The sequence below is a fragment of the Cetorhinus maximus genome, chromosome 19 (genome assembly GCF_964194155.1).
Source record: "Cetorhinus maximus chromosome 19, sCetMax3.hap1.1, whole genome shotgun sequence".
Taxonomy (NCBI): Eukaryota; Metazoa; Chordata; class Chondrichthyes; order Lamniformes; family Cetorhinidae; genus Cetorhinus; species Cetorhinus maximus.
In genome coordinates, this window is record NC_135897.1 from 62726427 (window position 1) to 62738519 (window position 12093).

Genomic DNA, 12093 nt, shown 5'->3' on the forward strand with positions numbered 1-12093 from the left:
AAAGAGCTATAGCTCTGCAAATGCTTCCTTCAAAACAGAAAATAAGGGAAATACAGAATATGTATTTCACCATCTGAAAAGAAAAGGTGCTTGATTCCCTCTGGAGGTTACTTTGGGTCGCAATTGACCAGGGTTCTGAAAAAGGATCTCAATTTCATTTTAACCTCTCTCTTCCATTCAGCTTTCAACTTATGTGCTGCAACATTATCAGTTTTCATTCAGATTTTCAACATTGGTAGTTTGTTTTCATACCTCCATGCTGGATTTAGAGTCTCGCGTCACAGGAAGAAGGAGAGCAAGTACATCTTCCCGATTAGAGCCTGCATAGGCAAGACCAAGCCTGCCAATCAAAAAGTTAAAGAAATTACACTATAACACTGCTTACACAAACCATATACAATCAGAAACGGGAAAACTGCATACCTTAGGTTTAAATTTATCTGTACGTTCTACAATTCTGTACACTTCTCCAATTATCATCTAGAGATTGACACTGCCAAAATTAAAAATATACTTAGAGAAGTCCTGCATAGTTTAGAATTCCTCATTCTACAAACTACTCTTGCAGGCAAATGATTTTTAAAATCAAGGCATTGGCAGTATTTTATACAGAAAGCGAGTTCTCTATTAATCTTTAGTGAATTGGACAAGGGGACTTGTCAATGTGCTCAAGATGTTAGCGCTGCAAACAAGAAAACTAATCCTGCAGCAGCACAATATCTTGACATGCAAAACAATAAAAAATTGATCTCGTTATGTCTAAAATTCCAACCATTCAACTGGTGAGGAAACCAGCCTATTTCTTCAATAAACATTTTGTGAGTCCCACCTAAAAAATGGAAGCAAGACGTGGATATAATAAACTGGCAAGAGCATTTTAAGTTTAACAGAAATTAAAGACAAGGCACAGAATATAGCTAAAATGATGAAAGGAAGAGGAAGTGATTTTAAATCTTTGCAGCATTACATTATTACAATAAAACTAATATTTGTAATGTTAATTTAAAGAGCGCAGAGCTGAAAAATTAGGAGGATGTGAATATCCTTCGTTATTCCAGTCTCCTAAGGCCAGTGTTCACTTGTAGTCATTCAACACTTACGTGTTTTCCTTCAGGTGCTTTATTATTTCTGATTTTAGTTTCCCTGCTCTCACTCCCTGATTTTACAAAGATTTTAGTTGGGGATACCATACTGCACCACTGGACAATTGATTCTGCTTCCGACATTTGAGTTTTATTAATTCACATATTGGATAAATGGCATTTAAATGCATACAAAAAGAGCTCATTAAAGAACTAATGACATTTCATTTTGCCACATTTCAAAATAAAACTATCATAAATTTGCAATATGGTGAACAAAGTTCCAGAATGACATAGTGGGCTGGATTTTGCCGTTGGCGAGCAGGGGGAGGGGCCCGCTCGCCGACGCGCAACATGACACGGGATGACATTGGGGGAAGGTGGGGGGGACAGCGCGATCAGCTGTACACCCGCTGACTTGTCAATGGCCAATTGAGGCCATTGACAGGATAATTAAAACAATTAAAAGACCTGCCCGTCCAACCTTAAGGTTGACGGGCAGGCCAGGAGCCCCAGCGGGCTTCTGAAAAAACATGAAACCTCATCCACCGGCGGGATGAGGTTTCATGTAGGGTTTAAAAAACTTTAATAAAGTTTTTGTGAAATTTATTAACATGTCCCATCTCGTGTGACATTGTCACATGAGGGGGACATATTAAGGATTTTTTTATTTTTCTATTTTTAACGTTTGAACAAGTATAAGCAATCTCCCTGAGGTAGCACTTAGCCTCAGGGAGATGTGCGCTCTTTCGTGCGCATGCACAAAAGAGCGCACTCTTGCATTTGGGGAATCACCCCCCGCCCCCACAGGAAGCGCAAGATGCTTCCTGCTGGGTGGGCCTTAATTGGCCCGCCCACTTAAAATGGCGGCGGGGCCCGCTTCTCCGGTGGGGATTGGCTCCCCGCCCACTGGAGATTGGTTCGGGCCTGCCCGACCGGTAGGCAGAAAATTCTGCCCAGTATGTTTAGTCAATCATTTGGACAAGCTCTGCATCAATAAAAATACAATTGAGACCAATTACATGGACAGTTTACAAATGTGCAAACAAAGACAACGCTTACCCAAAGATGGCTCCAATTCTCATTGTGTTACTGCTGTGTAGGACATAATCTGAGAGAAGAGCAAGTGCTGGATCACATTCATTTCGGACACCAGAATTTACAATACCGCATGCAAGCAAGGCACCAGACTGGAATAGAGGACATTGATGATTAGCAGTTTGATCAAATGGATAGACACTAAAAACTGCCTTGAAACATTACTCAGGAATTGTTATTTTTTCCAAGCACTGTTTGTTAAGGAGGGATGGTAGCATAGTGGTAATGCTACCAGACCAGTTGTTTTTTTTTATTCTTTCATGGGATCCAGCCAGCATTTGTTGCCCATCCCTTATCCCTTGAACTCGGGGCAACTAAGAGTCAACCACATTGCTGTGGGTCTGGAGTTACATGTGGGCCAGACCAGATAAGGGTGGCCTAAAGGATATCAACAAACAAGGTCGATTTTTACAACAATCCACGATAGCTTCATGGTCACCATTACTGAGACTAACTTTATATTCCAGAAGTATTAACTGAATTTAAATTCCACCAACTGCCGTGGTGGGATTTGAACCCATGTCGCCAGAATATTATGCTCAGTCTCCAGATTGTTAACCCAGTGATATTACCACTATACTATCTTGCCCCAAAGGCCCAGACTAATGTTCCAAAGACACGAGTTAAAATTCCTTCACACAAATGGAGAAGTTAAATTCAATTCATTAATACATCTAGAATAGAATGCTCATCTCATTAATAATGATTTAACTACCAGCTTGTCATTAAAAACCCATCTGGTTCACCAATGTCCTTCATGGGAGGAAACCTGCCATCCTTACCCAGTCTGGTCTGCACGTGACTCGAGACCCACAGCAATGTGGTCGATTCTTAACTGCCCTCTGAAACGGTGTAACAAGGCACTTGTGGTATCAAACTGCTATAGAAAAAAATATTGTGGGTATACCTACACCACATGGACTGCAATGGTTCAAGATGGTGGCTCACCATCTTCTCAAGAGCAATTAAGGATAGGCAATAAATGTTGCCCTTGTCTATGATGCCCAAATCCCACAAAAGAATATTAAAAAATGGAATCCACTCTCAATAAATGTGGCTAGGGAAACTATTACAGCACTTACAAGTATCTGTATCATGTTCTTCTCTGTAGTAGCTATCTGGTTAGATTACAGCTAAAATATCTGAATTGATAACAATCAGATACTACTATTGGATAAATCCTGTTCAGAAAGTGTTTTAAATTAAAACAATAATTCTTTCTGGTGTGCTCGAAACTTGAAAATTGATCTTAAATGAAGCTTGCTCCAGAATACCCAGGACAAAAAATAAAATAGGTTGAACTTTGCACCTGCCGTTTTATACTCATCAAAAGTGCATTAGGATCCAACTTCCTAAAAAGGCATTTTAACTGTCATGTCATTAAAATCTACAAAAATAAAGCTTCTGCTCATTGCATTTTTCTTCGATTGCATGAAATAGACAATACACAACAAATAGGGCTAATATTTTAGAGTTAAAGTAGGGCCCATATAGTCTTTATCCAAATGCTATTCTGAAAAAAATACAGTAACATATGCAACTGCTGGCAAAGGTGTTTATAAGCAGCGATAGAAGTAGAATTCCATTTTTTTTAAAAAAGAATTAAATCATTTGGCTTTATTTCAAACTGTTCTTTTAAAAATATACTTTATTCACTAACAAATTTCAAGTTACATACATGCAATATCTTTCTAATCAAAGAATGAACTGGAAAATAAGCACAAGTTCCTACAACCTACTGCATCTAGGATGGACTATAATGTTTATAACATGTTATGTCCTAAAGATTTTATATGCACAGTTACATGATGTAGATATATTAGATACTTAAATTGTTCCACAGAACTGGGGGGAAAACGCACAGTAGTTCCCCAAAACAAAATGGTGGGACTGGATACTAGGAATTTTAACAAATTTGAGAGAAATAATTTAATTTGCAGCAAAATCACTATACTAGTAACAATTGAATTAGCATTAGTGGCAAATAAAATTATTATTTGTTCAGTGAATTCATTAGCAGCGCTATAATAAAGTGGAACCTTTTCATAATGATATCAATAAGTAAACCGAAAAAAAACTACACATGGTTATTTTCCTGGCTCCACATGAACTTGTCAAACAGGTTTAAACATATGAAATATATCTGGAGTATATGACTTACCTTAATATAGTCTTCTGAAGAGTACAAATACTTGTCAATTTGTGTCAAACCACCATCAACATCCCAAAGTAGTATCATACCTAATGAAGCTGCAGCACTTAGCATGCCTAGTAACAAATAAAAATAAATAGATCAATAAACTAGCCACAACATCACATTTGACATTTTAACAGCTTTCAGGAGGTACTCACCATGGTCTTTGTTTTTGTATAGCCATTTATTACCATCCTCTGTCAACAGTTTATCTTGTCCAAATGCTGCATTTACAAAACCATTAACAAATGATGAAGCAAGGTTCATACGAGCAGAATCAATCTGGGAGCCAGTGCTACCAAAACCTATAATTAAAACAAAAAAAATTAGAAAAATCAAACTTGTGCTCTAATTTCTAAACAGTACTTTTTATACCAAAAGAATTTAATTTCTTTATACAATTTTTCTTCTGAAGCAATACTCTTATACTCCACATCGCTAATAACATTAAATATTTTGTAAAAGGTCATAATTATTCCTTTTTATTGCATCCCACTCATTTTTCTTCAAACTTGAGGGGCCACCTGTTGACGTGCTGCTGCACGTAGTGACCTTCTAGTAACTTGCCCTAATGAACATATTTCATTTGTAAATCCATCAAGTGTCAACAGCCTATTAAATCAGGACAAAATCACATGTAAGCACAGTACTGTCCTTTGGTGACATCCACACATACATTTTACAGCAGGTTATTGGTGAGTATGTCACTTATGTCACCGTTGCAGACGTCTTTCATCATGCTGCTGGTGACTGGGAGGAAGCTGACAGAGCAGTAATTGGCTACTTTGGATTTTTCCTGGATACATGACGTCTGTATATATTTTCATATAGATATAGCTGTACTTGAACAGCTTGACAAACAGGGCATGTAGCAGGTGGCTGGGTTGCTGTTAGGGTCAATAGCTTTGGCCATGTGCCAACAACTGCCTTGTAAGTGGCATGGGGCCAATTAAATGGGTAATGTGATGGATCATCATGAATAGGATCATCCATTCGGCATTTTCAGTTTGAAAACAGGGCAACGTCACTTACATTTACGTTTTGGTCTCTGTCATTCATAAGGATGGAGATATTCATGGAGCCTTCTTTTTAAAACAAAGTATAGCCACTTATTTGAAATGGCTTTAAGGAATGTTAATGAGGAAATAGCATGCATGTGCCATACAATATCACTTCAATATATAGCTTTCTATCAAAGCAACACAAAATTCCAACAAATAGAAAAGCTGTAAATAATGTAGATTAATTTCAATTTGCAATTTCCCCCCCCCAAAGTGAGTCAACACTAAACAGCTTCCATAGTAAAGTTAAGACTAATTTTTGCTGGTGTCAAGTTGGGAAAGATATATTTGTGAATGTAATCCGTGTATATGTGTCTTAAATATTTTTCAATGTTCAGGCTTAGCCAGTGGGCTGAGTCTGATTTGTCCATAAGGAAGGTGTATTGTAACCATGTGTAGGACAAAAAATCTTACTAGGATGACAGAATAGGAATGACAGATTTTATTTTACTAACTATAAACTATTTTCCTCCTGTCAGTTACCATAAATCAGTCTTATATAAACCTACTGTTTAAGGCTTGTAGTGTATTAGTTTGATTTTCCTTCTCTTGTCAAGTTCCACAATTGTGAAATCAGCTATGACCTGCTGGATATGACTGAGTTTGCTACATTGAAGCTGAACAATATTTTCCTTAACAAAACCAATGTTCAATGATGAATGGTTTTAGGAAAACTCTGAGTAATGATTGCAATGGAGTTAAGTAATGCAATGTAGCTTCAATTGCTGCATTATGGAAAAAAAGTCAATGAATTATAGTGGGTGAGAAAGAACAATAAAGTTTTTGTTCTATAATCTCTTTGATGGATGGGTTTTTATACCTTGCACCCAATTTCTACTCCAGAGCTCCTATGCAAGCTGACATTGTAAATTGTTCCCTGTCCTTAAGCCTTGTCCCCGTCTTTCAAATCTACATTAAAAAAATTGATCCTCCTAATTACCATCCCATCTCCAACCTCCTTACCTCACCAAGAACCTTAAAAAGATCACTGCCTTGACCAATGCTATTTTTCATTGAAGTCTCTGTATTACCACCCATCTCATTAGACCAATCTGACTGTGACCAGGGTAAATTCTCTTACTTTGTGCCCTCTGCAGCTTTCAGCACAAGGGAGGATGCTTCAGTCAATCCAACACCTTTCATCTGTTCTCCAACCCTGTGGCGTTACTCTCACTTGGTTCCATTCCAGGAACATAGGAGCAGGAATTGCCATTCAATGTGATCATGGCTGATTGTCCACTTCAATGCCTTTATCTCTCATTATCATAACCCTTTACTTCACTGACATTTAGAGATCTGTCAATCTCAGCTTTAAACATACTCAATGACTGAGTTTCCACAGCCCTCTGGGGTAGGAGAATGCCAAATATTCACAAAGCTCTGAGTAAAAAAACCTTCTCATCTCGGTCCTAAGTGGCTTCCCCCTTATTTTGAAATTGTGTCCCCTGCTCCTAGGCTCCCCAACCAGGGGAAATATCTTGCCTGCATCAACCCTGTCTATCCCATTAAGTATTTTGTAGGCTTCAATGAGATCACCTCTCATTCTTCAGAACTCTAGGGAATACAGGCCCAGTTTCTCCAATCTCTCTTTATAGAATAGTCCCACCGTCCCGGCAACAAGTCTGATGAACCTTCGTTGCACTCCCTCTATGGCAATAATATCCTTCCTAAGGTAAGGGGGCCAAAACTGCACACAGTACTCCAGCTGAAGTCTAGCCAAGCTTCTATACAATTGAAACAAGGCTTCACTACTCCTGTACTCAAATTCTCTTGCGATAGAGGCCAATATAGCATTAGTCTTCATAATTGCTTGTTGCACCTGCATGTTAGCCTTCAGTGACTTATTGACAAGGACACCCAGGTCCTTTTTTACATTTACACTTTATAATCTCTTGCTATTTAAGAAATACTCTGTGCATCTGTTCCTTCTACCAAAGTGGAATACCTCATTTTTCCACATTATATTCCATCTGCCATGTTCTTGCTCACTAAATCTGTCCAAATCCCCTTGAAGCAGCTTTGCTCATAACACACATTCATACCCAGCTCTGTGTCAACAGTGAACTTGGGGATATTACATTTGGTCTCCACATCCAAATCATTGATATATATTATGAACAGCCAGGGCCCTGATCCCTGTGGTACTCCATTAGTCACAGCCTGCCAAGGCGAGAATGACCCATTTATTCCAACTCTTCTGTTTTCTGCCTGTTAACCAACCCTTAATCCATGCCGTATATTACCTTTTATCCCATGTGCTTTAATCTTCCTAACCAGCTTCCTCTGGGGGACTTTATCAAAAGCCTTCTGAAAATCCAAGTATACTATGTCCAGTGACTCCCCTTTATCAATTCTGTTAGTAACATCCTCAACAAACTCCAACAGGTTCTTCAAACATGATTTCCTATTCATAAATCCATGTTGACTATGCCTAATCAGATTATCCAAGTGTCCATTTGTTGCATCCTTTATAATAGATTATAGCATTTTCCCTACTACTGATATAAGGCTAGCAGATCTGTAGTTCCCAGTTTTCTTTCTCCCACCCTTGTTAAATAGTGGGGTGACATTTGCTACCTTCCAATCTGCAGGAGCCATTCCAGAATCTAGAGAATTTTGGAAGATGACCACCAATGCATCCACTATCTCCTGGCTACCTTATTCAACACTCTGCGATGTAGATCATCAAGTCTCGGGAATTTATCAACCTTCAGTCCCATTAATTTCACCACTTCCTACTAATACTAATTTCCCTCAATTACTCATTCTCCCTAGTCCCTTGGATCTCTAATTCTGGGAGGTTTCTTGTACCTTTCAGTGAAGACCGACACAAATCATTTAGCTTCTTACCCATTTCTCTATTCCCCATTATAAATTCTCTTGACTCTGCCTATAACGGACCCACATTTGTCTTAGCCAAACACTTCTTTTTTACATATCTATAGAAGCTTTTATAGTTCATTTTTATGTTTTTTGCTAGTTTACATTCATATTCTCTTTTCCCTTTATCAGTTCTTGGCCCTCCTTTGCTGTAATATAAAATCCTCCAGGTTTACTACTATTTCTGGCAACTTTATGGGCCTTTTCTTATAGTCTTATACAATCCTTTAACTTCCTTTGTTAGCCATGGTTGACTGACTTTTCTTTTTAGGTTTTTGCGCCTTAAAGAATTGTATAATTGCTGTAAGCTATGTAATAATTCTTTGAAGACTTGTGTATCGTCATAGCTTTTAATGTATTTTCCCAATCCACTTCAGCCAATTTGCCCCTTGTACCTTTGTAATTTCCTTTGTTCAAATTTAACGCTTTGCCTTCAGATTGAACAACCTTACTTTCAAACAATGTAAATTTCTATCAAATTATGGTCACTCATTTGTTAAGTTATAACCAGAGCACCTCTAAGAATCTAATTTCCGTTACATCACAAAGGTCTTCACACTTACCATTGTCGCTCAACTATCAAATATGTTTCTTTTACCTCTAGACTACATCATGCCGATGCTTTCCTAGCAGCCTTTCATCCTTCATTAACTTCAGCTCATCCAAAACTCTGCTGTTCATACTCTAGCCATCACCCAATCCTGCTTGCCCATCAACAGTCATACATTGTGTTTCTGCGTAAGGGGCTGACGGTCATAGAACCTGCAGGACAGAAACAGGCTATGCAGCCAACTGGTCTATACTGGTGTTTTACTCAACATAAGTCTCATTCCACTCTACTTCCTTCTTCTCATCCTATCCAATATCATATTCTTCCTCATGCATGCATCAAGGCTCCTGTTAAGTTCATCAATCCTATCTGCTTTAACCAATCTCATGTGACAATAAGCTCCACAGTTAACACTTTGCGTCAATACATTTCTCCTAAATTCTTTATTTGAATCATTACGTATCTGTCTTTTTGTGTCTCCTTGTTCTGGGCTGAAGCAAAATGGAAATATTTTCTCCACATCACTGCAGAAGTTCCTCAGGGTAGTGCCCTCGGCCCAACCATCTTCAGCTGCTTCATCAATTACCTTCCTTTCATCATAAGGTCAGAAGTGGGGATATTTGCTGATGATTGCACAATGTTCAGCACCATTTGTGACTCCTTAGATACTGAAGCAGTCCATGTCCAACTGCAGCAAGACCTGGACAATATCCAGGCTTGGGCTGACAAGTGGCAAGTAACATTTGCGCCACACAGTGTCAGGCAATGACCATCTCCACCAAGAAAGAATCTAACCATCGCCCCCTTGACATTCAATGGCATTACCAACATTGAATCCCCCAATATCAACATCCTGGGGGGGGGGCTTACCATTGACTAGAAACTGAACTGGACTAGCCATATAAATACCGTGGCTACAAGAGGTCAGAGGCTAGGAATCTTACTGCGAATAACTCACCTCCTGACTCCCCAAAGCCTGTCCACCATCTACAAGGCGCAAGTCAGGAGTGTGATGGAATACTCCCAACTTGCCTGGATGAGTGCAGTTCCCACAACACTTAAAAAGCTTGACACCGTCCAAGGCAAAGCAACCTGATTGATTGGCGCCACATCCACAAACATTCACTCCCTTCGCCACCAACGCAAAGCAGCAGCAGTGTGTGCACCATCTACAAGATGCACTGCAGGAATTCACCAAGGCTCCTTCAACAGCACCTTACAAACCCATGACCACTACCATTTAGAAGGGCAAGGGCAGCAGATAGGTGGGAGCACCACCACCTGGAAGTTCCCCTCCAAGTCACTCACCATCCTGACTTGCAAATATATCACCGTTCCTTCACTGTCACTGGGACAAAATCCTGGAACTCCCTCCCTAACAGCACTGTGGGTGTGGCTACTCCACAGGGGCTGCAGCGGGTTCAAGAAGGCGGTTCACCACCACCTTCTCAAGGGCAACTAGGGATGGGCAATAAATGCTGGCCCAGCCAGCGAAGCCCACATCCCATTAATGAATTTTTAAAAAGTATCTTTCCTACTGTAACTGATCAGTAATTTCTTGGTTTAGTTCTCTCTCATTTGAACATGGTGATGAGAATTACTGTTTGCCTATCCTTTAGCACTATAACATTTTCTAACGAGTTTTTAAAACCAAATATATTTACACACACGCACACAACACAAACAAATGTAACAAGAAACAGGTTACAGGGAAATATCTGGGGGTCAGACATTGATAAAACTAATTCAGGTTCGCTCTTATAGCTCAAGACAGCACCTGAACTCAAATGTGTTCCAACTTTATAAATGTGCTAACCTATACTAAGAAAAACAGAGAGTGGTGACTATAACGTCCTCTATAACACTCTAAACCAATGCAAACTTACGGTTATTTTCCAAGTGTGTCTTGTAAATATCTTCAGGAACTTTAGGTTCCATAATGTCCAACTGGGGAGAAAAGAGACATTTCTTGTATCTTATTGCATAATTGAAAATTTTCATAGAACCTAGTTTCTCTATATTAATAGGTAAATTTAGGTTACCTACCCAGTGCTATTTCCTTTGTTCTTTGAATAACTTTCACCGTGCTTTTCTCTATCTCTAAATTCTGCAAGTTCTTCAACCCCCTAAAATATGCTCGGCCTCTTGTGCATCTTTCCTCTTTTCACTCCAATATTAGCAGCCCTGCCTTCAGTACGTAGGATTCATGCTCAAACTCTCTCTCCATATCTTTCCATCTCTCTACCTAACATCCTCCAAGGCCTACCTTAAAACCCACCTCTTTTATCTAACTTTTTATCTTCCAATCCTCTTGCTTTGGGCCAGTGGCGATTTTTCCTGATGCTGCTATGAAATGCCTTGTAGCATTTTTCTGTGGTAACTCAGTGCAAAAATCAGGCTATTGTTGACATGCACAACCATAGAATAGGTGAATAGCATAGCTTAGCATTGCCAATCAATTGGGCCAAAGGTCTAACACAACATTTTTTTAGATTTCTAGATTTGACATGCCCACCAAGCAGCTTCTGATTGAAGAATAGTCTGTGCCAGAGATAGCTGAAATGTGGAGGACAAAGAAGCTGTGTGGAGACATTAAAACGAATAGTGGGTTCCAATATAGAAAAACAAATTCTCAGATTCCAAGTAGACTAAAGTAACATCCTAGGAGCAGGTGAGGGCATTACTGGGCATAATTTCCACAAATCCTGCATAAACGGAAGCTAATTGTTAAACCCAATGATTGAAACGTAACTGGTTATAGAAGACTGAACTGTCTACAATGAGTACTCAAACTGAACAGTCAAATATTTTGGGAAATATTCTTGGGCTTCACAAGATTGGACTAGCAGTACAAACTTTTCCCATCTGTGTTATAAGCACCATCATGGGCTGTTCTGCTTAGAAGAGTAAAGGTATCTACCAAAGAGACCCTAATCGAACAGTAATCTAAGAGTTGTTGTCTTTCAATAACCAGGCCAAGAAACATAATTTTTCAATTCCGATGTAATATTGTATCCACTGCTTTAGGAGAGTAGATACCGCCTTAAGGTGATCGTGCCCCCTCTCTGCTTACTTCTGCAACATGCTAAATAGATTGAAGGACCAATAAGGCTGATCTGGTATGGGTGGGTTATGCGGAAAGTCTCAAAACAAACCTAACTTTAGAAGAACACACCCAAGTTTGTTTTGAGACATTCTTGAGTTATTGGTTTTTGGAAGCCCCAGCAT

The 12093-nt window shown here is 39.2% G+C and overlaps 2 protein-coding genes across 2 annotated transcripts in view; one reads left to right on the forward strand and one right to left on the reverse strand.

Annotated features, from left to right (window-relative positions):
* Window positions 1-12093, forward strand: part of ece2b (endothelin converting enzyme 2b) — a 281119-nt gene that overhangs the window by 50811 nt on the left and 218215 nt on the right. The gene's annotated exons all lie outside the window — the stretch shown is intronic.
* The window catches only part of psmd2 (proteasome 26S subunit ubiquitin receptor, non-ATPase 2), a 61356-nt gene that overhangs the window by 20635 nt on the left and 28628 nt on the right, over window positions 1-12093 (reverse strand). The window contains exons 9-13 of the mRNA XM_078563941.1: window positions 10752-10812; window positions 4533-4679; window positions 4342-4448; window positions 2145-2272; window positions 253-340 (exon numbers count right to left, since the gene is read on the reverse strand). Of these exons, the coding sequence (XP_078420067.1) occupies window positions 253-340; window positions 2145-2272; window positions 4342-4448; window positions 4533-4679; window positions 10752-10812 (531 nt within the window). The remainder of the gene's footprint in view (window positions 1-252; window positions 341-2144; window positions 2273-4341; window positions 4449-4532; window positions 4680-10751; window positions 10813-12093) is intronic.